Source organism: Rhinolophus sinicus, chromosome 15 (assembly GCF_057876585.1).
Source record: "Rhinolophus sinicus isolate RSI-liver-muscle chromosome 15, RSI-T2T, whole genome shotgun sequence".
NCBI lineage: Eukaryota > Metazoa > Chordata > Mammalia > Chiroptera > Rhinolophidae > Rhinolophus > Rhinolophus sinicus.
The window spans coordinates 88,510,402-88,537,447 of record NC_142515.1 but is presented as its reverse complement, the minus strand read 5'-3'; the positions used below and the strand labels follow the sequence as shown (position 1 = coordinate 88,537,447).

Here is a 27,046-nt window from a genome sequence, read left to right as displayed (position 1 = left end):
TCCGTTAGGTCTGGGGGGCGGTGACGGCTTCTTTCTTCCTCGCAGAACAGATAGTCTTCCTTGATCCACGGCAGAGGACAAAACACGGCCCAAATTTTCCCTTCACTGTTACCAGAATCTGACCTGGTTCGGCTTTTATAATCCTGTAGGGAGTTTCCTCTCCTTTGTCCCATTGGATAAACTCTAAATGCAATCAACATCGAGGAAATGACAGGCCCCTGATGACATTTCCCATCTGCCTTTCTGCATCTTCTAAGTTCCCACCTCCTTTTACGACTGCACTTAATCTCCTCTCTAATTCCATCAGTGATCTGGGTTCTGAATCTACTGAATATTTCGAAAAGTCCTCATTTTGTTTTTCTCAAGTGAAATGCCTACAAGTCTTAGCTTGTTTCTTTGAGGTTGTTTTAATACCTTCTGCCCCTAAAAGGAGGTGTTTCCAGAATCTGCCCTTGTCACCGGTATCTGATTCACAAACTCATTCTGTAGTTCTCAGCCTCCATAGGCTCCCAGGCAGCATACAAGCTCCCAGTAGTAACATCTCTCCTTTCACTGCTCATTCAGGAAATGGGAACTTTGTGGGGGCGGTGGGGGATGGACTATGCCTGAGCAGTGCCAGGACCGGTACTGGATGGAATGTATCGGAATTTTGCCTTTAGGAGTCATAGGATGTTGTTTGTGTGTGCATGCGTGTGTGTGTGTGGTGTGTGTGTGTTTATAACTGAACCTCCCTGGTGCTTCTGACCTTTGGTGAGTTCCTCAGGAACCCTGACTCTCCACATTCAGATTTGATCTTTCTCAGGATCTGTATATACATAATATCAATCACCTATGTGACATCCCCGCCATTGACAGCTCAATCATTCAGATATTCACCCCTCACACTTGTAGAGGGCTCACTGTCCATGGACGCTGACTAGCAGCCTTGGATATAGGGTTCACAGCACATTCCCCACCAGCAAGGAGCTACAGTGCTGTCTGGAGAGAGAAGGGCCACAGAATGAAGGTTTTGGCCTCAGCTTCATGACAATAGCCATCTCCTCTGAGGAGAACATGAAGATTTTCTTTAATCAGGAACACAGATGCCTCTACTCCAGAACTATTTTCTGTAAAGGTTTTAAAGGTAAAATGAAACCCCATATATTATGGAAAAGGCTCCCATGGTATAACGGCTATACAGTGACTTCCTCTCCTCTATTTGCCTTTCTAGAGGAATTCCCACTTGATGGCTGTTTGAAGACCCTTCCGAAATTAGTCTATACATATAAAACCAAACACTGATGTGATTTATATGTTTGTATAGAGAACATTCCCCTTGTATGTCTCCAGATAAGAGCAATCTATGGATTGTACAATTGCCTATGTTTCACATACTTTTGTCCTTTATCAGCACATGTACTTCATTGTTTTAAATGTGTTTCTGTCACACAATATCTTGCGCTGTTCCTTTCCAACTTGAGCACAATGGCTGCCACAAAGAAGGGTGGCGAGAAGAAGGGCCATTCTGCCATCACCGAGGTAGTGACCAGAGAATATACTATCGACATTCACAAGCGATCCATGGAGTGGGTTTCAAGAAGCGTGCCCTTCGGGTATTCAGAGAAATTCGGAAATTTGCCATTAAGGAGATGGGAACCCCAGATGTGCGCATGGCACCAGACTCAACAAAGCTGTCTGGGCCAAAGAAATAAGGAATGTCGCCTACAACCTCTGTGTGCAGTTGTCCAGAAAATGTAATGAGGATGAAGATTCTCCAAATAAACTCCATAGATTGGTTACCTATGTACCTGTCTCTACTTTCAAAAATCTGCAAAGTTACTGTGGATCAGACAGAACTAGCTGCTGATTGTCGAATAAAGTTATAAAACTGCCAAAAAAATAAAATAAAATAAATGTGTTTCCATCTTTAAGAAAAAGACTGAGTGTGAAATAGGATAAAGATGGTAGACGTTTTCTGAAGAACTTGTAGGTTATCTACTCTTCTAGGTGAATGTTCTCCACAATGTATTTGCCTATTTAGTTTATTCTCTGAACACAGCTAAGCAAAATAATAAATAAAGTCATATTTAATTATTAAAGCAGTGCCCTTGGGGATTTTATTACACTGAAGCTGTAATTCAAGTTGGAGAAGACTAACATCTTTACTATATTGTCGTACGATCCATGCGGTGGTATACTTTTATATACAAAGTTCTTCTTAATCTCTCTCATTGAATGTTTATGATTTTGATCATCATATTCGTGCATATTTATTCCTAGATTCATTCCTAGCTGTTTTATATTTTGATGCAAGTGTATAAGATTCACTTCCAACATTTTATTTTTCTTTTTTTGCTTCACATAGGAATATACGTATTTGTTGTTCACATGTGGCTATTGATTGTTTTATACAATAATCTTGCTAAAATCCCCTATGTCTTTATCATTGTCTGTAAATTCTTCTGGTTTTCTAAAAGACAATTATATCTTGTGCAGGTAATGACAGTTTTATTTCTTCCTTTCACTGTTTATTAAGACTTCTTTTTAGCATCACCTTACTGAGCTCACCAGAAACTCTAGTGAGGACTTTACATTGAGTTCTCAGGCTGTCACCACCCTAACCCACCACTACTAAAAAGACAACTGGCCTGAACTTTTCATAAAAGTCAACATCATGAAAAACAAAAAAACAGAGGGAAGGACAGGATAGCTTTGGAGCAATTGGAGAAATGGATATTATGTAATTAAAGTCATTTTATTTCTTAATTTATAATAATGATATTATAATCCTATAAGAGAAATCCTCATTTTTTAGGCTGTCACAGCTTAAGTATTTAGTGGGAAAGTGTCATGGGCTCTGACACTTACTTTTAGCAAAACAAATTAATAAATAAAATGAATATTTAGAGATAATTAAAACAATAAGGCAAACATGTTCATTTGGGCAGCCTAAGAGAGATGTATATAAGTGTTAACTGTACTATTCTCTCTTTTTTTTAAAATTGGAATAATTTATTCTAACAAAAGTACAAAGTATGGAAAATTACTGTACTTGAATCGTTTCAGACAGTAAAGAAAGTATCACGCTAGAAGATTTTTGTTTTTAGCACCTTTGAACAGAAATATTCAGAGTGAAAACTAGTGGCATCCAGGCTTCTGACTGACCACCTACGATGGACGATTCCTCTGACTTAGGGGGTGCAGCTCACAGAACAGTGCAGTCGTCTGGGTTATTCTCTACATTTTGAGAGTGCAACAAAGGACGCTTAAAGAGAACGACAAAGGAGTTCACTGAATTCATGGCTGGTGTTTAGAAGATGGAAGAGAGGTGTTGAGACAAAGGAGAAAGACGGCGGGCGGAGCTCAGATGGACAGTCCAAAGGCGCTGACGATGCAGTACATGGTCTTGTTCTCCCATCGCACGGTGCAGCTCCGGTCAGTAGAGCTGTCCCAGAAGCAAGAACTTGCCATGTGTAATCCTGCTCCATTCTTCTGCATGATTACACAGGTCATGATGTATTTAAATGGTTTTCCCAGCTTGGTGAGTTGGCTTAAAGTCTGTTCTACTACGTTTGTGGTCCACTGATTCACTTTGCTGTGCTGGTAGGTGATGCCACCAATTGCACTTTCTATGGCCTCTTTTACAATGTTGCTCACTTCGTCAACAACAAAAGCAGTCTCTTCCGCAGACTGGTAGTCTTCCATCTTTCCTCCCGCCCGTCGCCTCCTTAACTGTACTATTCTTTTCATTTTTTTTTTTGCAGATTTGAAATTTACAAAAAAGAATGTGTGGAAAAATAGGAGTATTTGCTCTTAGAGGGATGGATTGGTGGAATTAAGTGAAATGGGGAGTTGGCACGGACTCAGAGACACTGTCATTTTTTGTTTGTTTGTTTCCCCCCTTTTTAAATAATCTTCTGTATTGTATACATTACCTTGTACCCAGAATTGGTAAAGATATTTTTAAATTATGCAGAACGATCTCCTTCCCATGTTATGTCCACTTTTCTTCCACAAAATTAGAATGTTGGAAAAGTTTTTACACTACATAATGTCTACAGACAGAGTGAACATATGCATATGTTCTAGGCACTTCCATCAGTCTATAGAGGATAACAGACTTAAAAAAAAAAAGAAAGAAAACTAAAGTAAGTTTTTGGGATCAATAATTCCTCAAGTAAAGTCTGTACTCTGAGGTTTTTATAATCTACTAATTTCTTACCCTTTTGCTTGTTGAGGGGCACTGATCTGTTGCTACTGTCATTTATGGAATAACTATTTTGTGTCTGTTATTTGGATAATACATATCCTCTGTTATTATTAACACCACCACGGTGGCTTTTGTCTTACACTTATTTTGTATAAAAATAAACTGAGGTTCAGAGGAATCAAGTAATTTTTCCTAGGAGACCTAGCTGGTAGATAATAGAGCTGAGATCACACCCGAGCTCAAGGTCCTTGTGTCTTCTCTGCACGTGGCTTTTTAAAAATCTTTTCATTTGACAAGTAGTGCTGGCATGGAAATCATCTTACAATTATCTGGCAGGGCATGACGCACTTAGAATCAGAAAAAAAGAACATTAGTGACCTACAGTGAGATACAGGTTGGGGAGTGTTCAACAGACAGATGGTAGTTGAGACCACACAGGGAATAGGTGTGGCCTGAAGAGGTGACCAGGATATGTCCTTCTACAATTCTCTGATGGTCATTGCTTGTCATTTCTCTCCATTTCATTTTTTCCCTAGAAAATATTAAATACGTTGCACTTTCTTAGAACCTCCACTTTATTTTATTGTAATTTTATTAGAGTTAGAATAGAAAACATTCAGCTTCATTCGCAAGACAGCAAATCTTATCTTGTCTGGTATTAAAACCCCTGAAGGGGAAAAATTCTTGTATTCCTGACCATTTTCCTTTATCTGTAGGTTAGGCCATAAAACTAAATGGAATGAGCCAATAGGTGGGAGGGGGCAGAATTGAGAAGCAATTACCGATCATCAGAGATGCAAATTAATCTGCAAAATCCATCCGGTTTACTTGGATTTCAGGTTCTGGGCTAATTACATTTAGGAATTACAATCAGTATTTCTCTTTCATATCTCCCATCAGAGGCATCCTGGCTTTTACCTCCAACCACTGCACTGAAATTATTCCCACTAATTTATCAGCAATCTGGTGTGCGAGTCCACTGAACACTTCTTCATTCCCTTTAAAGTTGTTTTGATCCCTCATACACGTGCTGGCGCTGACTGGCCTCTGACTGCTTTTCTTAGCCTCTTTGGCAAACAGCTCTTCTGCTGCAAACAGCTGTTCTGCTGCCTGCTCCTTAGGACTCAGTGCTTCCTAAGGAGCTGCCCTAGGCCAGTGGTCTCCACAGGTCCCACAGGAGCCCAAACCTGGTCCCAAAGTCACATCCCATATGACAGTGTGATGCTGGAGAGAGATAATTGGAGGTCCAAAGTCAGGTAACCCAGGACAGGTGTTCCCAGGTGTCCCCCAGGAGGGTGTACTGGAATCCAAGAATTAGACCAAAGGGAGAATGACAGGACTTCCTGATTGATTGGGTCAGGAGAAAAGAAATGAGAGAAATTGGAAATGCCTCCTAGGTTTTTGCCTTAGCTATGAGGATAATGGATGTTCCCTGAATCGAGATAGAGAGAGCTGGGGTATGAGCAGTTTCCCAGCAGTGAGAGTTATGTTTTGGAGCCATGAATCTGGAGATGCCAGTTAGAAATCCAAGTGTATGCCTCCACTAAACAGTTGCATACAGAAGACTGGTGGCCTGCAAACGGGCCAGGCAGGAGAAAAATGTTATGTCCTCTCTCTGCACTGAGGTACGTTAAATAGTGCCAAGGAGGAATGATAGCACTTCCGGAGAAAAGTAAAGAGAAAAAAAGAGGGCGCTCCAGAAAACTCCAAGGAGAACTACAAATTAACAAATGAACGAATTCTTAAACTCACTAGTAATCAGAGAAAAGACAGTTAAATTGAGATACATTTTCTCTGCCAGATTAACAAAAATTAAGATAATAATAACCAGTTGGCAAGGATTGCGAGGGAAATCATATACTGTCAGTGGAAATATTAATAGATACAAACTTTCTTTTTACAGTTAAAAAAAATTGAGGCATAGAGGGACAAAATGAACAGGACTTCTTTTTTTAAAAAGCATGTTTCAATTTTATAAATAAGACGTTCTAGTGTATCAGTTTGTGTGCATAAAGAGTTGCTGCCAGAGGGAACTCTCTCTCCTTGAGAGATTTGATTTAATCGTGCGTCTCAATCAGACCACATTATTATTCCATGAAAGACCACATCCCTACATCCCATTCTCTCTTCCTCCACTGAGCACCCACTTGAATGCATTTCATTTGTCTTTAAGAATGGGTGTAGTCTTGTAAAATAGGAAATACTGCTTTGTGTGTGTAATTCTGCTTCATTTACTGTTAAATTCATTTTATCTATATGAATTTATTTAACTTATATGTTTGGCTTTGCTTTTTAGTTACTGGTATTACTTGCTTTTACAGTACCACGTAAATGGTATTAATGCTTTAGTTTTAAATAATTTTCTTTTTTGCCTGCAATCTACCAGTATTCACCAATAGTAATACAATTTCATTTTAGTGATTTATCTTTTAACAAGTTAGCTGTAGAACAGCACAATATCTACAGTATTATTTCCTACAGGATTCCATTATACATTATACTGGATTCACATGAACACAAGAATGTTTTCGGTTACTAAACCTTTTTTTAAAAGATTTAAAAAAAATATTTTTTTGTAAATCTTGTTACGAAAATGTTAAAGTTTATACAAGGTAGAGATAATAGGACAGTGAACCTCCCACAGTCATTAATAGTGTAACAACTTAATCACTTGACAATTCTGTTCTATACGTTGTATCAGATAAAAAGAACAGCTTATATCTCAAGAATTTCCTTATAAAATCAGTTGGTATCTATGAACCACTCACTGCTTGCTCCCTTAGGAGCCCATATGAAGCCCTGGGAAGAAAGGATCGCTCAATAGGTAACCCAGCTGGCAGGCTTTGGGTTGAAATCTCTTTCTGACTTTCTCGACCTCTCTATACTTTAGCTTGCTCATCTAAAAAATGCAAACAATAACAGAAACAGTCCTACAAGGTTATTACGAGGACGAAGCCTTAGATCAAGGCCAAGGACACTTAAGTGCTTGTTACAACGACAGGAGAAACCCCCATCCTTCTCTGTGTCCCGCCCCTCCCACTTCCAGGAGGGGCCGCGGCTTTGCTGGGTGGAGTCCTCACAGCCGCACTCTCACACCTGTGCGCGCGTTTAGGTCCAGTGCGTGGTTCCTCTGCGCCGGTAAAGGACCTGTCGCAGAGCCCTTCTGCTCCAGGTAAGCAGGGAAGTGGGAGCATGCGGGTGCAGGAGGCTGGAGCTTGGTAAGAGGCTTGGCCTTCGGAGGTGGTAGTTGGTGCCCGGGAGAGATCGTGCGGCGCCAGGGAATCCAAACCCGTGTATTATGGTTCCTGGTCTTCAAAGAGCCTTGTCCAGAATCGCCTGAAATGTTTGCTGAAAACACAGACACAGATCCCACGCTGTCCTAAAGGGGAACAATTAATATCTGTGTGTGACAAAACCCCAGAGGTGCAGGTCTGAGGCCAAGTGTGGCATCCCCTTCCAGGATGTCCCAGTGAGGGGAGGTTTGCGTAGGTTCGGGGAGTGGAGGGATGAGAACTATGGGGTCGGTAGACTTGATTGTCTGGCCCTGGATGACCTTGATCTTCCTTAATCTTACAGAGGGCAGACAGGCTCAGAGAGGTTAAGTAGTTTACGCAAAGCCACAGAACTTGTAAGGGGGCACCAGGAATCTAATTAGTCAACAAATATTGAATGAGTTCCTATTAGGGTCCAGCCCTGAGCTGGACGTTTAAGGATCAATGATAAGAAAGGAGGATACCGTTTTGGTTAGTGTTGAAGACAGATCTTGACCTCAAAGAAAATCACTACAGTGATGAAGTCTTATAGAGGGGGAAGTGTGCGATACTGAAACTTGAAATTGAATGATGAGGCCAGGGGAGCAAGAGGCGGAAGTAAGGACTGATGTCCTGGCCAGACCTTTGCTGTATTCCAGGTCAGCAGTGTTCCAATGCCCTCAGGTCAATCATATCTCAATTGAAAAAAAAAAGGGTACTTGCATGCTGTCTTGAGAGAACAGGGTTATATCACTATTTTGTAGTAAGTGGAGAGAAGTAGTTAAGAACAATCGAGATGAAGATGTTTCTAACACCCCACCCATCCCCCCCAGGGGAAAAAACAAAAAAACAAAGCTCTGGGCCCAGAGGCAGGTCAGCCTGTAGAAAGTGAAGGAAGCTGGGGCTGGGGCTGAAGCCAGCCTGGAGGGGGCTTGGTGTCAGGTAAGAGACAGACCATGAAGAGTCTTGGGGGCTCCGTGAAGGGTCTGAAAACCCTGGGCACATTCTAAGTCCTGCCCTTGTGTAAGCAGACGCAGGAATGGCAGGGGCCTGGGGGATGCGAGGCCCAGGTCATAGGGTAATCCTACCGAGCCCACAGGTCTGAAACCCCCACACAGCTGTAAAACAAGATTCTGAAAAATTTAGTGCAAAATTTATTTGGCAGAACATCCCGACATGAAGAGCTTTTTATTTAGTCTTTAATTATCCCATTTGGTTTGAATACACATGCATTCTGTTCCTTATTACTATGTTTAAATAGGAAGTGCTTCCCCAGATCATTCTGTGGATGTTTACATAATACACGCTCTATGTAGCATATTCATTTTCTAAAATACAAAATAGCTGGCACTGGAGTGGGAAATTACCTGCTTGTTTCCATCTACAGTGCATTGTGTGCCTCTTCCTGTAGTCAATACATTTGATGCTACCATCCTTCTTTAAAATCTGCTTGACAGTCTCTTGAACAGAATGTGTTTAACACGTATGTGGTTAATTCAGTCAATACTGACAATTGATATTGCTAATGTTTCCATTTTTTTGAAGTTTAAGCCACTGCTTGAAGAGAACATCTTAGGGCATCTTGCGTTTGTTCCTTTTTTCCCCCCGTATATCTTTGACTATTTGTTCAAGTTATATATGTGTTAAAAAACAAAATTCAACTGAGTAAATTTTAAAGATCTTATTGGCTTTATTCAACGATTCAATAGGCAGCATCCAATCAAGCAGAGAGAAAGGAGCTCTGAGGAGCTGTACAGAATGACAGGCTTTTGTACCTAGGCAGAAGGGAACGGGAACAAGGAAGTTACAGGCAAAAAAGCGGGTTAGTTATTGCAAGGTTGCTTTCCTTCAGGGGATGGCAAGTGTGTATCAGACAGATTACCTCACTAGTGCTGCTCTGGCAATTTCTGATTCATTTTAGATGCCATTTCTGAGAAAGCTGAAACTGTAAGTCTTGATTTGGTGACTTGGGGCTTAGCATAAGTAACTTCTTTTGGGGCCTGTTTTGTTGTTTTAAACAAGAGGTTTTTGGAATTAGTATTAGTAGAATTACAAGGGCAAAGCAAAAGGTTTTTCCATTTTTGATGGACAGTTCAGCATTGCATTGCTCTCTTAAAAAAAGGTTTCTACTTCACATCTACAGTGCTGAAATATCTACCTCCCCAAGCTAAACAGGAAATTATCAGCTCTTTTCAATCTTACCAGTACAGTAAGCATACCAAATAAGGGGCAGATTTGCAATTCATAGATGGTTAATAAATTTCTGCATTTTCCCATCACTGTTGCCTTTCTGCTTCTTTTTCTACACAGGGAGTTCGTTTTTTTTTTGTTTGTTTGTTTCCACGTTCTTATCTTGCAGGTATTCTTTGTTTAGAGATAATGATGTTTTACTAGTAAATACTGAAAATACTTTTCCCAGTTTTGTTTATATTCAGTTTGTATGTTTCAAATGTCATTTATTTTCTGGATATCATTTCACTAATAGGATTTTGTGGCCTATTCAGCTGTTGAAGGGAATTGGAATACGCCACTCTAAAATATGCCTCTTTGGAATAAGAATTATTTGGGGCTAATTATTTTTGAAAGACTGCAGTTGCATGAGAATCTCTGAAAACAGTCTAGAAGTTGCCGTTTTTTTTGTGAGGGAAATTTACACTTATAAGGGAACTCTCCATTTGAAAGGTGGTTCTCACTGTACCAGGAAGAGTAGGACTCTATAAAGTTCTAGAAACTCTTGATCAATGGAGAAGGCACAACTAAAATCTACCTACTAACAACCTTACCTTTGTTTCCTCTGCTTTGCCTGATAACCTCCCATAAATGCCTCTCCCCACTTCAACGTCTTTCTTTTGTCTTTAGCTGAAGTTGATATTTAAGGTGATGGCTTAGGCCATTTTGGGGAGTGACTTGCTTCTCCTGGGTCTCTCCCAAGTATACAGGAAGTACACATATTATTAACCTTGTTCTTCTCATTAGTCTGTCTTTTTATTACAGGGATGTCTCAGCCAAGAACCTAGGAAGGTAGAGGGAAAAAATGTATTTTGTGTCTTGTACTGTAGAGGAGCAAGAATGAAAAAAAGCCAACTGAATTAGGTAAATGTGAATTCTGAGCTATCATAAATACATGGTTCAAGCCTCAACACCGATGGGGGAATTCCTTAACTTCCATACCCTCATAAGACAAAAATTTATAGTGATATTATTATTCTTATATACCTGATTCTAAGAGTTTGGGATTGTAGGGGAGGAAAACTACCCTTCTACCTTTCTAGGTTCTGTGTCTTAAGAATGAAATGGACATAAAATAGATTAATAGGAGGAAAAAAAACATTTTAATTCCATTTCGTACATGCAGGGATTTCAGATTTGGGAATCAGAATGTGGCCGGACAATGGGGACTTCTACACTCTCCTGAGGTAAGGGGTGGGGGGTCTGGGGCTTTTTAGGTTGGGGAGGCAATTCACGGGAAGGTGAGAAGAGGAAATGTTTGGTAAACAAAGGTCCCGGAAGCAGGTAAGTCTCTTAAGTGAAAAAGTTATCTCTGGTAATATCTCTCTTCCTGCTACAGGCCTTTCGAATGTAAATTTCCTTTATAATTGCTGATTTTCCCCATAACTGGGGAAATTTATACTTTTGTTTCTTTGGCAGTTAAGGGGGAGCTAAAAGGCTTTTCCTGGGTCTGCGGGGTCTTGATTGCCTTAAGCTCAAAGTCATCCACATCCAAAATGGCATATTTTGCGGTAGCATGGTCTGAACCCCTTCAGGATGTAAGATCAGTTCTCCCAAGTTACATGGATAGGTGACCAAGGCTGTATCCTAATTTGGGTATGGTAAATGGGAAGCAGATGGGATGTAGGGATGGTCATACCAAGTAGACGGGAGTATTAATATATAAGGCACCATAATAAAGGTTTGGAAACGGAAGATTGGGGTTAGGAGAAGATAATCTGTGTTTGACTGGAATGTGGTAGAGGGAAGGACCACTTGAAATAAACCCGTTTTGTTTTGTTTTGGTTGGTTTTTTAAGGAAGAAATACCTTTTCAACCAGAGCAACTAACGATGTGAGGAAACCACTGTTCTCCTAACCAAGAAAGCTGCTTACCGTGGCTTCATTTTCTCTGAGCTTCCAAAAGCTGGAGGAGTAGCTGTCCAGCTAAGCTGTGAGTCTGTGGGAAGGGCTTCTCTTGGCAGCTAGAATTAAAAGGTCTGAAGACTCAGGACTTCATAGGCTTCCGGCAAACTGAGGACTGAGATTTTAGGGTGTATCCATTTCTCACTGCAGAATCCAGCTTCCTGAAGAAAACCCACCCCAGTCCAATCTTTCCTTCACGGCCCAATGGAGGTCGAAGCAGCCCTGGCAGGACTCCAGGCAGAAGTCAACTGTCCCATCTGTCTGGATTATCTGAGAGACCCTGTCACCATCGAATGTGGGCACAACTTCTGTCGTTCCTGCATCCAGAAGTCCTGGGCTGATGTACGGGACAGGTTCCCTTGCCCTGTGTGCCGCCACCCGTGCCAACAGAGGCACTTGAGGAGCAACACCCAGCTGGGAAGGATGATTGACATTGCCAAGCTCCTGCAGATGACCAGGAGCAAGAAGAAGAGGCAGGAAGAGAGGTGCTTGTGCGAGAAGCACCACCAGGTCCTGAGCCTCTTCTGCGAGGAGGACCTAGAGGTGTTGTGTCCCCTGTGCACTCAGCCCCCTGAGCACCAGGGCCACCAGGTGAGGCCCATGCAGGAGGCCGCCTGTCATCACAGGCAAAGGCTCAGCAGTTACATCGAGCCCCTGAAGAAGCAGGTGGCAGATGTTCAGAAATTAATAAGCATTCAAAGCAAAAAACCCTTAGAACTGAGAGAGAAGGTGGAAAACCAAAAGCAGGAATTAGTCTCTGAATTTGAGCACCTGACGCAGTTTTTGGAACGTGACCAAGAAGCAGTTCTTTCAAGGCTAGCTGATGAGGAAAAGGCTATTCAAAAGAAACTCAGCACTAATATAACCGCATTTTCCGACTACAATTCCACACTCAAAGGTTTACTAAGTAAGGTAATAGAGAGCAGTGTGCTGCCCGAAGTGGAATTGCTATCAGAAATGAAAAATTTCTACAAGAACTGTGAGGAGTTTAGCCCATCAATCTTTTCAGTTCAGTTAAGGAGAGAAGGCTGCAGTTTTCCTTTCCAGTATTCTGCTTTGCAGAAAATTATAAAGAAATTTAGAATAGATATAATTCTAGATCCTGAAACGGCGCACCCTAACTTGATTGTCTCTGAGGATAAGAAATGTGTGAGGTTTACAAAGAGAAAACAAAATGTTCCTGATTTTCCAAAAAGATTTACAGTCAACACAGTTGTCCTGGGTTTTCCGTATTTTCATTCCGGCAGGCATTTCTGGGAGGTAGAAGTGGGAGACAAATCCAAATGGGCTGTCGGGGTTTGCAAAGACTCTCTCTCCACAAGGGCAAGGAGAAGTCCATCAGCCTGGCAGGGATGCTGGAGGATACGGCGGCAGGAAGACAGTTATGATGCCCCGGGAGCTAGTACAACCAATCTGCTGTCGGGAGTGAAACCCAGAGGCATTGGCATTTTCCTGGACTATGAGATGGGAGAGATCTCATTTTATAACATGACTGACAAATCTCATATCTATACTTTCACTGACACTTTTAATAGACCTCTTAGGCCTTATTTCCATGTAGGGCCTGATTCAAAACCTCTCAGAATCTGTACAGGAACAGATTATGAATGAAAACTCCGATAGGTTGGACCAGTTTAATAGCTGTTTGTTTGTTTTATAAATGGGAGGTGGGTAGGCTATTGTATTTATGTGACTGTAAATCTAATCCCCCCTTCACAGTTCCACCCCTCAAGAAGCAAGTTTCATTTTGTTTCGACAACACAGTAAGGTAGCATCAAGGCCGTCCAAGATCTAACACTGGCCACCCCGCCTACTGTCCTGCTGTACGCTTTGGTTCCCACTGTTAACGATGCTGGTGCTCTTCTGTAGCTGTTTGCTTTATCCATGGACTTGTCTGAAAATCCTGAAGCTTCCTTCCCCTCTAGGGTACTCTGACCTTGGAGCTCCTATACGACCTTGGGCTTAATGCCATTATTTCACATAGCCCAGAGCCTAGAAATCCTAGTCCTCTCTCTTCGTAAGCTGCAAACCAAGGTCTGTCTTACTAATTTTTGTACCCCTGCTGCTAGGACAGTATTTACCTGGTGAATAGAATGCTTAACCTTTAAATTGCTTTGGTCATTCTTCTGTTTTGCTGGTTCTGATACTTAAGTGTCCTTTTATTGTTTGAAATGTTTGTTGTTGAGTTTTAAAAAGAGCGTTTGTGGTTATATAGACATCACATCAGAACCTGAGTATCCTGACTTTTTAAACTTATACCTTTCACTGTAAACCAAAGTTCATCCCATTAACCTTAGTGACTATAGGTCCTAACTGAATTTAAGAATAAATAAGAACGAAGCATCTCTCATCAGTGTTTTCCTTTTGAAAAAGAAAATAGCTGATGGCAAAGTTTATAGACTCTGCAGAACATAGAGACAGATTTCCAGAGAAGGAAGTGGTTTCGAGACTTATTAAAAAGGAAGGAAAGAAGAAAAGAAGGGACAGGGGGAAGCCAGGAAGCTTGGATACAATCTGCATTTTAAAAATACAATCTTGGCTTTAGTTTATGAATCTTGTCATCTTGGGGATTCAATGGTATTGTTTGCAGATGAAACATCACCTCTTCCTTAGAAAACTCTTAGATGCCCCACGGTGGCTGTGTCTGAAGGAAACAGGTGTTTGCCCACCTTCTATAAGTAACAGTGGGTGTGATCAAATGACTACATCTCTTGCCAAATAGTTGTGTATAGCTTACGGGGTTTCAAACTAAATACCGATTATTCAGCTAAATACACACACACACACAAAATAATAAAAAATAAAATATAGTAAATAAATAATTAGCAGCATACATCATCACAAACATCTCCCCTCGTTAAACTTTCAACTACGTCTAAGGCAGCATGTGAAGGTGCTGATAGCAAATTGATAAAGGGGCACAGTAGAAAACTGGAGAAGTAATGCCATTTACTCATAAAAATGTTTCATTTTATCTGGAGAATTAGATACGTCTATATCTGTATATAAGTTGATATGACATTTTATTCCCATCATAATTTTTCAGTGGAATCCAAGAACTAAAAGTGTCTTTTTTTCTTATTTAGACAAACTTAAAGCCACAGAAGATCCCTTTCCTATCACTGAACTTAACCGATCCAGTGAAGGTATAGTCATATAGTTAATACTGAAATACATGGCAACTTCTTGAAGAAGAGCAAAAATAAAGAGAAAGTTTAGGGTTTTTAAGTATTTCAGCTGTTGCCAGTGGAAGGTTCCACAGATGTACCAAACAGCAGTGGTTAGTGTAAAATGGTCAGTTTAACACTGATCTAAGTCACCTTAGCTCATATCACATGTCTGGAAAATGGAAAACTGCAGGAGATTGCATAGTACATCACCTAGTGAGACCTTGGTTCTCCAGTGAGGAAATTGTAAATGCTACAAGGGCCATGCTGCCAGCTGGTACCACACAAACATCAAATCCATAAGGTTCCATGGGAAGAAACATAAAAAATCACTTTCCTCATCAATTTAAAAGTGGGAAGAACTTGTTTGATCAGCTCCCTGTTCTAAACACATTGTCCTGTCAGATTCCCTCTGTAAATAGCCCAATTACAGGGTTCTTATGTCATGTGGAAGAAGTACTGGCCAATGAGAGATGTTTAAACTGCCTTTGGTCCTTGAATAAACCAGGCAGTTCAGTAATGTCAAAATGTGCAAAACAGACATTCTTGAGTTATCAAGGCTCCACAACACCTTTCACAGGACTCAAACCCTACATAGTAAACGGCCACACAGGTGAGAACCAAATTCAGATTTCCAACCAAAATTGTAAAATGTTACTTGGCAAAAGCTGCAATCCCCTATGTCAGCTTGTCAGGTAGTCAATCAGTCTTAAATCACTCTGGATCCCTCTGCAATTGATGTCTTCCCCCTGTCACATTCTGCTTGGCTGGGAGCCTAGGTCAGACGAAGTGAAGGCCAACAACCGCTTACTCAACAGTGCATTGTGTCGCTTCAGGTATACTATTATGTCTCCTTGCTTTTCGACAATTTCTTCTAGGCTTGAAATAGTCCTGTAAAGAATTAAGATACGAATGGATTACTCATACTCACCAATACTCATTAAGCCCTTCGCAAATGGGTCCCTACCCCTTGAAAACTGTTGGAAGTACAGCATATTGTATTTGTTACTTTTTCTTGTTTCTTTCTCTGAGGAGGGCGCAGCTCAGTGGCCCCTGCGGGGATTGGACCGGCAACCTAGGTGTTATTAGCACCACACTCTAACCAACTGGGCTAACCAGCCACCCGTTACTTTTTCTTAGATGTTCTAAGCCGAGGCAATATTCCAAAATGAGATTGTTTTATTAGACTAGATCTCACCACAGCTGAAAGGAAGTAAACACATTAAACCTAATTCTAAAGGCACATGTGCAGAGTCATACTCTCCAAGCATTAGAATGGTTTCTAAGATTTCCAGGGGGGGAAAGATTTTCAGTTCTCTTTCTCTCATCTTTTACTCCTCACCCCAAACTTACCTGAATCCAGTCTCTGAAGCAATATTGCTGGGGTAAGCACAGACCTTTTCTTCTTCAAGTATATCAGGCTGTGGTTTAGCTTTATTAAATTTTCGAATTTTCACTAAAACAATAAAAGTCATTGTCAGGTTATCTAATTATGAAAATTTCTATTTCCATTTGTTCACATCACAGTTGGCTATTCTTTTCAAATAAGTTAATATGCATAAAAATGCTTCATAAAGTACATTTATTGATGTACTCAAACATTTGAAAGTCTACATGCCAGGCCTGTACTAAGCAGCGGGAACAGTGATTATTGTTACTGATAATAATAATAACATATCATTTTTTGTGCATTTAAAACAGAAGGCATAGGTGAACTGTTTTACAGGGAAGCTCCACAAGTAGCCAGAGCTATAATCCAGGAGGGAGCACTCCACAGCCTCCTCTGCTGACACTGCCCTGTAAAAAGAGCTACTAGTCCAGGGAGACCAGCAGATGATAAGCCTATATTCCAAGACAGTATGAAAAGGGCCATAAATCTAAGCTTGCACAAGGGGCTAGGTCAGCCCTGGAAAGCAGCCCCTTACGAGTGGGATGAGGTGGGGAGAAGTGCAGAGGGGAGTAATGGCAGGGCCTGAATTCAGCCTTGAGGGAAACAGGAATTAATCACACAGACTAGGGGAGTGGAGAAGAGGGTGTTTTAGGTGAGAGAAGAGCCTGAACAAATACTTAGGATCCTGAGAAAAGGAGTGTGTGTGTGTGTGTGTGTGTGTGTGTGTGTGTGTTTTCTAACAAAATAAGTCTATTTAAAACTTACATTAAGACAACTAGTAGCTTTAACACAGAACAAAATAGCTTTTGGAACATACAACAAGCTACTTTATAAAGTCAAGTCTCAAACAGTGTTACCTTGGTTTCTAGAGATTAATTACTTACAATGCAAATAAATTAGTCAAGATTAGATTAGAATTAGTGTATCAAAGAATCATGTCCGAAGAGTTACCATCCACATTTACTAATATCAAAACTAGCCATCTTTTAAAATACAGAGAAGCAAGAAAAATCCACTTATCAGGGAACCGACCTTAAATTTTCTGGGACACTGAATAAAAACATTTGTCCCTAGAAGCGACTCCCTAAATCTCTCTTGTCAGAGTCTACATTTAAAGGAGCATTATAATTTAAAATTGAAGATGTGGATGGAAAACTTGAACCTTCGAAAGTAAACCAGTCTTTGCAGAGAGCCCTACATTAAGTAAATTTATAATGATTATAATTATAAATCTTCCCTATGTAAATCATCTATTTTGCAAGCCTGAATTCACCAATTAACAGGTTTTCTTAAAATAGGAAGCATGTTAATTTGAGATTTAAAAGGACAATTTTTAATAGTATATATTATTTGTATAAAAAATTTAAAAATGAATGTAAATAAAGATGAAATATGCTCCTAAGTCTTTGACTGCAGAGCAAAAACAGTTCAATTAGGAAGACAATGGATTAAAATACATGGTATATGCTAAAGGAAAAGTCTTTCCGTTCAAATTTAGGTGTCATGTAACTAATACAATTGTGCCAACTGTAAAAATTAGTTCTCAGGATTCTTCTTTTTTTTTTTTTAAACTTTTATTTATTTAAGTGTTTTTCCAGGACCCATCAGCTCCAAGTCGAGTAGTTGTTCAATCTAGTTGTGGAGGACGCAGCTCACAGTGGCCCATGTGGGGATCGAACCGGCGACCTTTTTAAGAGCACCACGCTCTAACCAACTGAGAAAACCGGCTGCCCCTAGTTCTCAGGATTCTTGAAACAGCTGCTTCCTCTGCCTCTTTTTAAATGACCTCAGGTCTTTTTTGTTTTTAACATCTGTCTTATTTATAGCATAATCAATTTTAAATGCTACAGTAAATCTTTTAAAAATAGTACAGTAAATCCTGGGGAAACAATCTTGGACTACATTTTAACAGTATTAACTTCCCCTTATTTACATGATGACACACATGATTTTTGGAATTTACTATCACCTCCTTCTATGTCATAGAGAAGTCTACAGGAAATATACTTGACTGCACCCCTTGTAGTGAATCAAAGTTGTAGAGATACTATAAAAACAAGCTAATTGAATTCTATATTCAGACCTAAACCTATTTATAGTACGTGACAGACAAATGTCATAGAATGGAATTAATCAATCAACAAGATAATTCAATGTTCATTTCTCTCACATGGACCACTACTGACATGTTGTTTCCTATATACTGCAAAATTAACCTTACTTTAAAACTAGTCTCATGCTTTTCTATTAAGCGGGTGGTATACATTTCCTTTTTAAAGAATTTTTAAAGGTACAAATGCAATCCTGTACCTAATTTGGCTAATAGTTAGCAGATAACTACAGAAAAATTTATAGAAGTCAATTATGAATGTGATACCATTCACATTTACAAGCTAGTCACTCCATCCATATTCTAAATACTTTTCGGCTAGGCTTCAAGGAGACCAAAGACCAGTAAAGTGAAATACGAGATAAGCCCTGTGTGACTTCTTTCTTCATAACCAGAGAAATTATCTCTTTCAAGATGGATAGATAAGGTATATCATTCCCACAAAACAACTGTTGCTCATTGCCACAAAGTTAGCTACTATGATGGACAGATTTTACTGCAGGTCAACACTGCAGCTGGAATGAAATCTAGATTTCTCCAGGGCTTGAATTTTTTTTTTCCCTGTCAGAGTATCCTTTCATCTAATTTTCATATCTGAAGCTTACTTTAATTTTACCATTGAGAGTTCTTTTTTCTTTTTTTAATTAAAGTTTATTGGGGTGACAATTGTTAGTAAAGTTACATAGATTTCGGGTGTACAATTCTGTATTACATCATCTATAAATCACATTGTGTGCTCACCACCCAGAGTCAGTTCTCCTTCCATCACCATATATTTGATCCCCTTTACCCTCATCTACCACCCCCCTCCCCCCTTACCCTCTGGTAACCACTAAACTATTGTCTGTCTATGAGTTTTTGTTTCTCATTTGTTTGTCTTGTTCTTTTGTTGTTTTTGGTTTATATACCACATATCAGTGAAATCATATGGTTCTCTGCTTTTTCTGTCTGACTTATTTCGCTTAGCATTATAATCTCAAGATCCAACCATGTTGTCACAAATGGTCCTATTTCATCTTTTCTTACTGCCAAATAGTATACCATTGTGCCATTCAGAGTTCTGAGAGAGAAAGACAGATCAGCCATCAGACAGCTCTAAATTTAGAAAGAAGTTGGGTTCTTAAGTGGTTTATCTCAAAGCAAATTTGGCCTAACTGCAGTTTTGAATGCATTATTTATTGACTTAAAATTTTTAATGCCAGACTTACATTTCAGTTGCCTATGAGGAATCAAAAATTTGTGGACCTTTTTAATTCTTTTGTTTTTATTTTATAATGAAAAGGCTTCACTTTAGTTGACAAAAGATTTGTGGATGACACAAATTTAGAATTGTGACTCACTGGGATCTGAAATGAGAGAAGTCTGGATGTGGTCAGCAACGGGAGAGATAGGTGCTCAATAGGTTATGGGCTCTGTGGGGATTCCCATTGCAAAGATCATGGGCTAGGCTTCAAGTGGGTCTTTGTAAGAACAGCCTGGTAGCATTTCTCACCTGTGTAGATGAGCAGACATGTCAGAGAACAGATCAGTTCCAAGGCCAGGATGGTCAGAATGAGGTCAAGATACAACCTGCTGGGCTCCGGGAAGGAATGCTGCACGCACAGTATGAGGAGAAGTGCCGTGCTGCCTGAGAAGGAGAAACAAGCCGTGTCAGGCAGAGCCCAGCGCCAACCCCCACAAGGCCCTGGGTGCACCACTTACACTCAGCAGTGAAGGAAGTTAAAGGATAAAAATCCCAAACTGCTCATCTTGAGAGAAAAAAACACACACAACACACCAAAACCTCTAAGTTAATGATGTCTCAATACAAATACAGAAGAACCTGGACTTTCTTAAAAACTAAGGGATTATTGTTTTGCTTTATAGAATTATTTATTTATTTATGTATTATTGTTAGTTTCAGGTATACAGCACAACATAATGATTAGACATTTACACCTGTCATAAGGTGATAACCCCAACAAGTCTACTACCCATTGGACACCATACATAGCTATTACAATGCTATTGACTATATTCCCTATACTGTACTTTACAGCCCACAACTACACACACACACACACACACACACACACACACACACACGAGTGTCAAAAAAATGTATACACATTTTAAGAAAGGAATAAACCATTAAAATTGTAATATATACGGATAACAAAAGATGAATACAAGTCAAGTGTATACATTTTCTTGGCACCCCAGGTATATGTGGATATGTGTGTGTGTGTGTGTGTGTGTGTGTGTGTACACACACACACACATGTATTTAATTATAGTTGACATTCAATATTATTTTATATTAGTTTCAGGTGTACAATGCATTGGCTTTAGAGAATTATTAGCAATGACATTCCTTTGGGTCCTTCGTGCATTTAATAAATGACGTGGTTATTAGCAATTTGCATTATCCCAGTTCTTCAGGATGCAGAGGCACTTGAGGACCCTAGGAGCCCACTCTGGTCACGCAGTATGCTGACAGCAGTGCTGTGATGCTCCGGAAACCTGGAGGAAAATCGGGGACCCCCGCTAGCTAACCTTGGGCAAATGATCAACGACCGCTGCTCCTCGAGTTCCTCATCTGAAAAATGGGAATAACAGGACCTTCCTCACAGTGCTGTTGTGAGGACTTAACATTTGAAAAACATTTAGCATGATGCCTGGCCTGTACGTATCCAATAAATATATTTATTGGATACGTACAGGCCAGGCATCATGCTAAATCCATTACTTTTGAAGACCACTTAAACCTCATTCCGCACTTTTATTCTGAAGACGGTCAAAGAAAAGTTTAGGGGCCAAAGTGATTCCTACAGCATCTTACCTTAGAATTTCCTAAACCTTATTTTAACATATTTATCTAAGTCTGATCATGGAAAAGAAATGCCTATTTGATTTACCTTCTACTTCTTGGTACAAAAAGGGTCGATGGAGCCAGAGTTTAAACGACCTATCAGAAGGCACTGTACAAAGCTGTGTTCTAACAAGGTCCCTTACATGCAAAAATGACCAGTCACAATGTATTTATTAGTATGGTGACAGATTGCTCAATTTGTAAATTAGTTTTATGAACATGACAAATACAATTTTACAACATTTACAGGGGGGGAAACCACTGCACAGAAGTGACCACAGTATTCAGAGGATTTTCGATGTGCTGCGTGTGGCCTATGTGTCAGCAGTTGGAGGGCCAGAGGGCGTAAGAGGGAGCTCTGCAGACATGAAGTGTGCAGCCCGGTGGAAGAGGCACATGGAAATAAAACCTCCCCACAGGGCACACGCTGTGGACACTACAAAGGTGCCCTCCTGGAGGAAGCCCTGCCCAGCACATCTCCGTTCAGACTAAGATCACCCTACTGCTGGGTGACTGCAGCAGCCTGATCGGTTTTGTGCCAACCAGCTGCACTCTCCAGCTCCAGAGCCTGACCGAGCTTTCTAAATCTCACAAGTCTCAGCCAGTCTCTCCGGTTTGATTGCTCTCCTTGGGCCTCTCAGGATAACCTCTGCAGCCTCACCCCCTTCCCCCCCACACACCTGCCTGCTGGCTGCTTTGCTTACTCTGTCAGGGTCCAACAAATACTTTTTACATGACAACAATCCATGATCGGAGTTTTTTTTATTTTATGGTTTTATAACCATAGACACAAACCTAGATGTTTCTTGTTTTATTTCACTCACCGTTAAAAAAAAAAAAAAGATTCTAAGAGTTAATGGAATCCTTGCTATTCATTCAAAATACTAGGAAGAAACAAGTTCTTGGGGGCCAGGGGAGCTAGCACAGTGATGAGAGCCTGGAGGCCTGGGCTCTAGTGGAGGATCTGCCACTTCTTATGGACTAAAGCTGTTACTCTGACCGCAGACTCCTCCTCTATGAATGGGGGGGAATAATACTTGTCATACAAGCCCTGTTGTAGGAGGAAATGAACTAACAAGGCCCAAGCAGGTATTCAATTAATGGCACATATTATTATAATAATAATGGTTTTATGGAACCTATCCCAACGCCTGGCATATGCCATATGGTCCCTCCTCCAGGCGAGTCCCCATGGCTGACTGACAGTCGCAGGCCACACTAGAGCAAGCCCTAGCTCTGCTCCACTGCTCCCAGCAGTACCTTGCGCCTTCCCGAAGAATGTGGGGCCAGTGAGAGCCAAGGGTGTACAGCACACAATCTCTCCCACTTAGGATCCTAGAATTCACACTGGGACCTACTTTTATAAATAAGAATTCCCTCCAGAATTACAGTCTAGAGTAGTTCCCTCAAACTGTACTTTTCTGGGATTTCAAAAAAATTGTTTTGGAGAATTTTTATTTGAGTTTAATTGAGCCAAACTGATGACGTATGCCGGGAAGCAAGATCTTAAATGGTCTTCGAGCTGAACTTTTGCATGACTTCAATCTCTAGGTTCACCCTGTCAGGCCCCAGAGAGAAACACTGCTTGTCTGAGCCCATCTGACAGATTAAAAATGACTGCTTTTAAGTGAAGGGCCAAGTTTTCATTTCAATGGAAAAATAAACAATGAAATAGGCAACTTACTATGTAACAAATACTATTTGATAGAGTTCAAAATGTATTTGGATCTAACGAAGGAGAACAGATAAATTAGATAAATATTTTCAACTTATTTGGAAGAAAAGCAAAGCCCCTTCTCCCATCTCCACAAAATAAATTTCTTTTCCTCTCTAGACAATAACAAAAAGTAGGACGAAGCTAATCGATATCCAGCAATACTAGCACATGTGATAAAGCTGGCTATACTCTTCTGATTAGCTGAAAGTTCTATATCTTCTATGATGTACCTCCTTTTCTTTCAAATAAGAAAAAAATATACTTAAAGAAAAATAGATACAAGGTTAAATACCTGCCTCAGTCTTTTTGATTTTTCTGGGTCTTTATGTGAGCAACATACAAGTGATGCCATCTGTGATTAAACTAAGGGTCCAATTGTTAAGAAACAGATGATGATGGAGGGTCACATGATTAATACGAATTTGAAAGTCTGAGGAAAGGTAAAGATCAGACAATCTCTTGGTGGGCCTCAAAAATACTATTTCCAGAGAATCACTTAAGAAACTGACCATTATTTTGGTCATAGAGTATATAAGTTCTTTCAGTAGTTAAAAATAGGTTTCTGCTTTTATCTTTGTCCGGGAGGGAGGGGTGATAGTGACATCTTCTGGCCACGAAAGAGTACTACACGTCAAAAATTGAACTTGTAAAACCAAGAAAGGAGCAGTGAATGTCGCCCTAGCCTTCTAGCTAAGTGAAAATCAGTCATCTCTACAAAGCGCGGCTTTGTTACAACAGGGCACTTGAGCTTCCACTGAGAATGTCAGTGGGTGGATGGACTGACTAGTAGTTTGCCTTTAAGGAAATGTATTAATAGAAGACAGAAGAAAAATAAGAATCAAATTCAGTAGAGCTATTTTTCTGTGGAAAAATTCATTTCTAACTTGGTTTTAAAATGTTTAAAGATTTATTCGGGACTCAAGTTGAAAAAGAGGGTCTTTAAAAGTGACAGAAACTTTAATAACACTAAGGCAAAAATACCTAAAGAAATTCAATTTAATTCCATTAAGCCTTTAAAATGCAGCAATAAAGAAAAGTGGGCACTCATCAACTCTAAATCCTATATGGACTTTCTGATCTTGCCTTCATAATTTGTTTTTAGTTTTCCGTTTGGATAATGCATCTTATTACATAGCAGTCTCTAACTGCAAGAAAAGTACTGAATTTCATTCAAAATAAAACAATTCTCACTTCTTAGTCTATAAGTATCAAACAGCAGCATCATTTAAATCTCCTTAAGCTGAATAAGGAAAAAGGGGAAATTTCTACATTTCATACAGGTATACGTGGACATTACGTCCATAATGAAGGGGAACAGAAAATGCCACCCCAAAATATGATTTTTTGGTATAAGGATGACTTTAAGCTGATTAGTTTTAAGAAACAGCAGACACCGGAAAAGGTCTGAAAACCGAGCAGAAGTTATCCATTTGTAGGACTGTCTCCCTCTCTGTACCAGGAAGAGAAGGATGACTCTAAATCTTGAGAAACTTATTAATGGAGAAGGCACCTACCTAAATATGTATAACAACCTTACTCCTGTTTATTGTGCTTTTCCTGGTAACCTCCCATAACTACACCCACCCCCACATCTTCTTTTGTCTTTTAGCTGGAAAGGTGATGACTTAGGCTGTTTTAGGGAGTTACTCAGTTTTCCTGGGTCTCTCCCAAGTATACAGCAGGTATACATGTTATTAAACTTCTGTTTATTTTTCTCCTGTTAATCTGTCTTTTATTACAGTGGGGTCTCAGCCAAGAACCTGGAAGGGTAGAGGGAAAATGATGTTACCTCCACTACATTAACAAACAAAGATCCTATCGCATCCCGTAACATTTTAACAAAATGACCTTCAATGAAACATTATTCAAGGACCTGCTGTATTTGATTATAAAATCAAACTTCACATTTCTTTCTGCTGTCATTTTTGCCACTCAAGTACGCCACAGACAGGCTGAGTGAGACAACGGGGCTTACCAGTGGAGTGTATCATTAGTGCAAGCCTTTTAAGATGCCTCGTCGATAGGTAGATCATGTGATAGCCTTGGTTTCTTACTTTGCTGTGGTGATACTGCATGTAGAGTTCAAGCAGGAGGTGCAGAATCCACAAAATAACTTTTCCAAGGATTATGACTGTCTGAACTTTCAGTGGGTTGGTGTAGTTTCCTGGGCACTTGTCCTCATTTGGATTAGGGTAAGAGCAAAGCACACCTGTTAAAAATGCTAAAATAACAAACACAACCTGGTGGGAAGCACAGCAGTAAGATTAATATTCAGCATTTGTATTTAGGAAACAAACATCACCATCCCAGCACATACTCTTAAACCTATGACTTTCACTATCCAATTTTTAGACATGAATTTAAAAAACATATGTTTACAAACTTTTTAAACAGGAAATTTGGAGAAAAATTTGCAGATAACTTGGAAATCCAAATCACAAATAAGAAATTAAAAATCACTCAAAATCCCAATAGAGATGAGTACTTCATATTAAACAGTTTCCTGCCCACTTTTCTTTTATTGAAAAAAGTAAAAACAGTTCATTGAGTGACTCAAAGGTAACTAATGAAAATCATGGTTTAAAAAAGTTTATTTCCAGTTTCAGTATTAACACACAAAACTATCCAATTAAGTTGACAAAAATGTAAAAGATTGGTACCAAAATACAGGCAAACAGACATTCTCATACATTGCTGACTGGTCTGAGAATTGCTGGTGAAAAATAATTGGGAAATATCTTGACCCAGAAACCCTACTGTAAAGACTCTACCCCCCTGAAGTAAAAACACCAGTACCTAGTATTCACGGGTATGAATACTTACTGCAGTGTTCTCTATCTTTGCAAAACTTGGAAACTGTCCAAGTATATGTATCCATCCATAGCAGAATGCTTGAATAAATTAAGGTACATCCATCCATATAATGCTATTCAGCTATGAAAGAATTAACTCAATCTCTGTGTATTAGTTTAGATGGATATTTAGGATATGTTAAGATTAAAAGAAATACGTTGCAGAGTAGTAGTTTATACGTTGCTGCGTGATTTCCAGACTAGCAGCATGAGCGTCACTAGGGAATGTGTTAGAAATGCAAATTCTGGGGCTCCACCCCAGACCAGCTGCATCAAATTCTGTGTGTGTGTGTGTGTCCTAGCAATCTGTAGTTCAACAAGCCTGCCAGGGGGGTCTGATGCAGGCTGAAGTTCAAGGAACACTGCTGTACAGTAATAAATATAGTATTAGCCAATTTTTAAAAAAGAAATTGGATAATACTGCAACTATGTCTACAATAAATTCTTTGAAATAGAGATATTAGTAAAAAAGTATGCACATTTTAAATGCTGAGAACTATAGCCCAACTGCCCTCTGAAGAGCTTAGATACATATTTTGAAGAACATCACCTCTAGATGGGTCACTTTCTCCCAGTCAACTTACATGTATGAACAAGAGAAGATTTGCTATGAGGACAGTAGGAAGAGGATGGAATCTTGGTCTAAACTGAGCATGTAATGAATGATATGGGAGATACTGGGGGTCCAGAAGGGGGTCATCTTCAATACTTTGGTTCAGATCCATGGACCCCTGGGGGGCAGAAAAAAGGAAGCAAGCTGTAATCACCACTTCTCTGGATTATGTTTCTAAGACAAACTATAAAGCTAAACTATAAAGCTTTGAAAAATCATTACACAAGTTAGAGGCAAAAAAATCCACTCCCCAGCTAAAGCCAAATTTGAACATATACCATAAACCTCTAGATAACTGTATACAAATTGGTGAAAACAAGGGTTATTAAAACAGGTAGAGGACATCTTAATTTATCTTCAAAGAGGTAATACATAATGAGATTAAAACAAATAATTTTCTTCAAGCCCTCAAAATTTAGATATTGGTTTATTTAATATTATTGATGAAATAATTACATATGGTGGCAATTCTTAAACTTTATCTCTGTGTTCCATAAAATTTTGGCAAGTTGGTGGTTTTCTTAAGAGGTCTTAAAACAAATTTTCAGTTAGGATAGAAATATTAACATTTTAGAGTACTAATAGAAACAGATCACCCTGATAGACCCTCAGGGAGACTTTAGTTTGTAGATGCCAGATTCTCAATGAAAACAACTATTTTAATAGTTGCAACGTCACTTAGATAGTCGGCAAAGGTTTAGCTGCCAACTTAAAAATCTAGTTAGTCGTGTTTAAAGGTCCTGAAAGTATTGTCTCGACAGGAACAGTACTTT

The 27,046-nt window shown here is 39.7% G+C and overlaps 2 protein-coding genes and 2 pseudogenes across 3 annotated transcripts in view; 2 read left to right on the top strand and 2 right to left on the bottom strand.

Moving 5' to 3' along the window:
* The first annotated feature begins 1,464 nt into the window (after nt 1–1,464).
* On the top strand, nt 1,465–1,846 carry LOC109454200 (large ribosomal subunit protein eL31 pseudogene; annotated as a pseudogene).
* A 1,281-nt stretch (nt 1,847–3,127) lies between these two features.
* Nucleotides 3,128–3,732, bottom strand: LOC109454207 (dynein light chain Tctex-type 1 pseudogene; annotated as a pseudogene).
* A 5,315-nt stretch (nt 3,733–9,047) lies between these two features.
* Nucleotides 9,048–27,046, bottom strand: part of TMEM192 (transmembrane protein 192) — a 66,672-nt gene continuing 48,673 nt past the window's right edge. For both annotated transcript variants that reach the window (XM_074338285.2, XM_019744639.3), the window contains 5 exons: nt 26,245–26,391; nt 24,784–25,048; nt 19,733–19,867; nt 16,094–16,196; nt 9,048–15,631 (listed from right to left, as the gene is read on the bottom strand). In XM_074338285.2, coding sequence (XP_074194386.2) covers nt 15,493–15,631; nt 16,094–16,196; nt 19,733–19,867; nt 24,784–25,048; nt 26,245–26,385 — 783 coding nt within the window. In that variant the 5' untranslated portion in view covers nt 26,386–26,391 and the 3' untranslated portion in view covers nt 9,048–15,492. The remainder of the gene's footprint in view (nt 15,632–16,093; nt 16,197–19,732; nt 19,868–24,783; nt 25,049–26,244; nt 26,392–27,046) is intronic.
* On the top strand, nt 11,778–13,184 carry LOC109454199 (tripartite motif-containing protein 75-like). The gene has a single exon (XM_019744625.3). The coding sequence runs from the start codon at nt 11,778–11,780 to the stop codon at nt 13,182–13,184; it is 1,407 nt and encodes a 468-aa protein (XP_019600184.3).

Bases quoted from the DNA above. Each gene is read 5' to 3' on its own strand.
- LOC109454199 (XM_019744625.3), top strand. From the start codon at position 11,778: ATGGAGGTCGAAGCAGCCCTGGCAGGACTCCAGGCAGAAGTCAACTGT.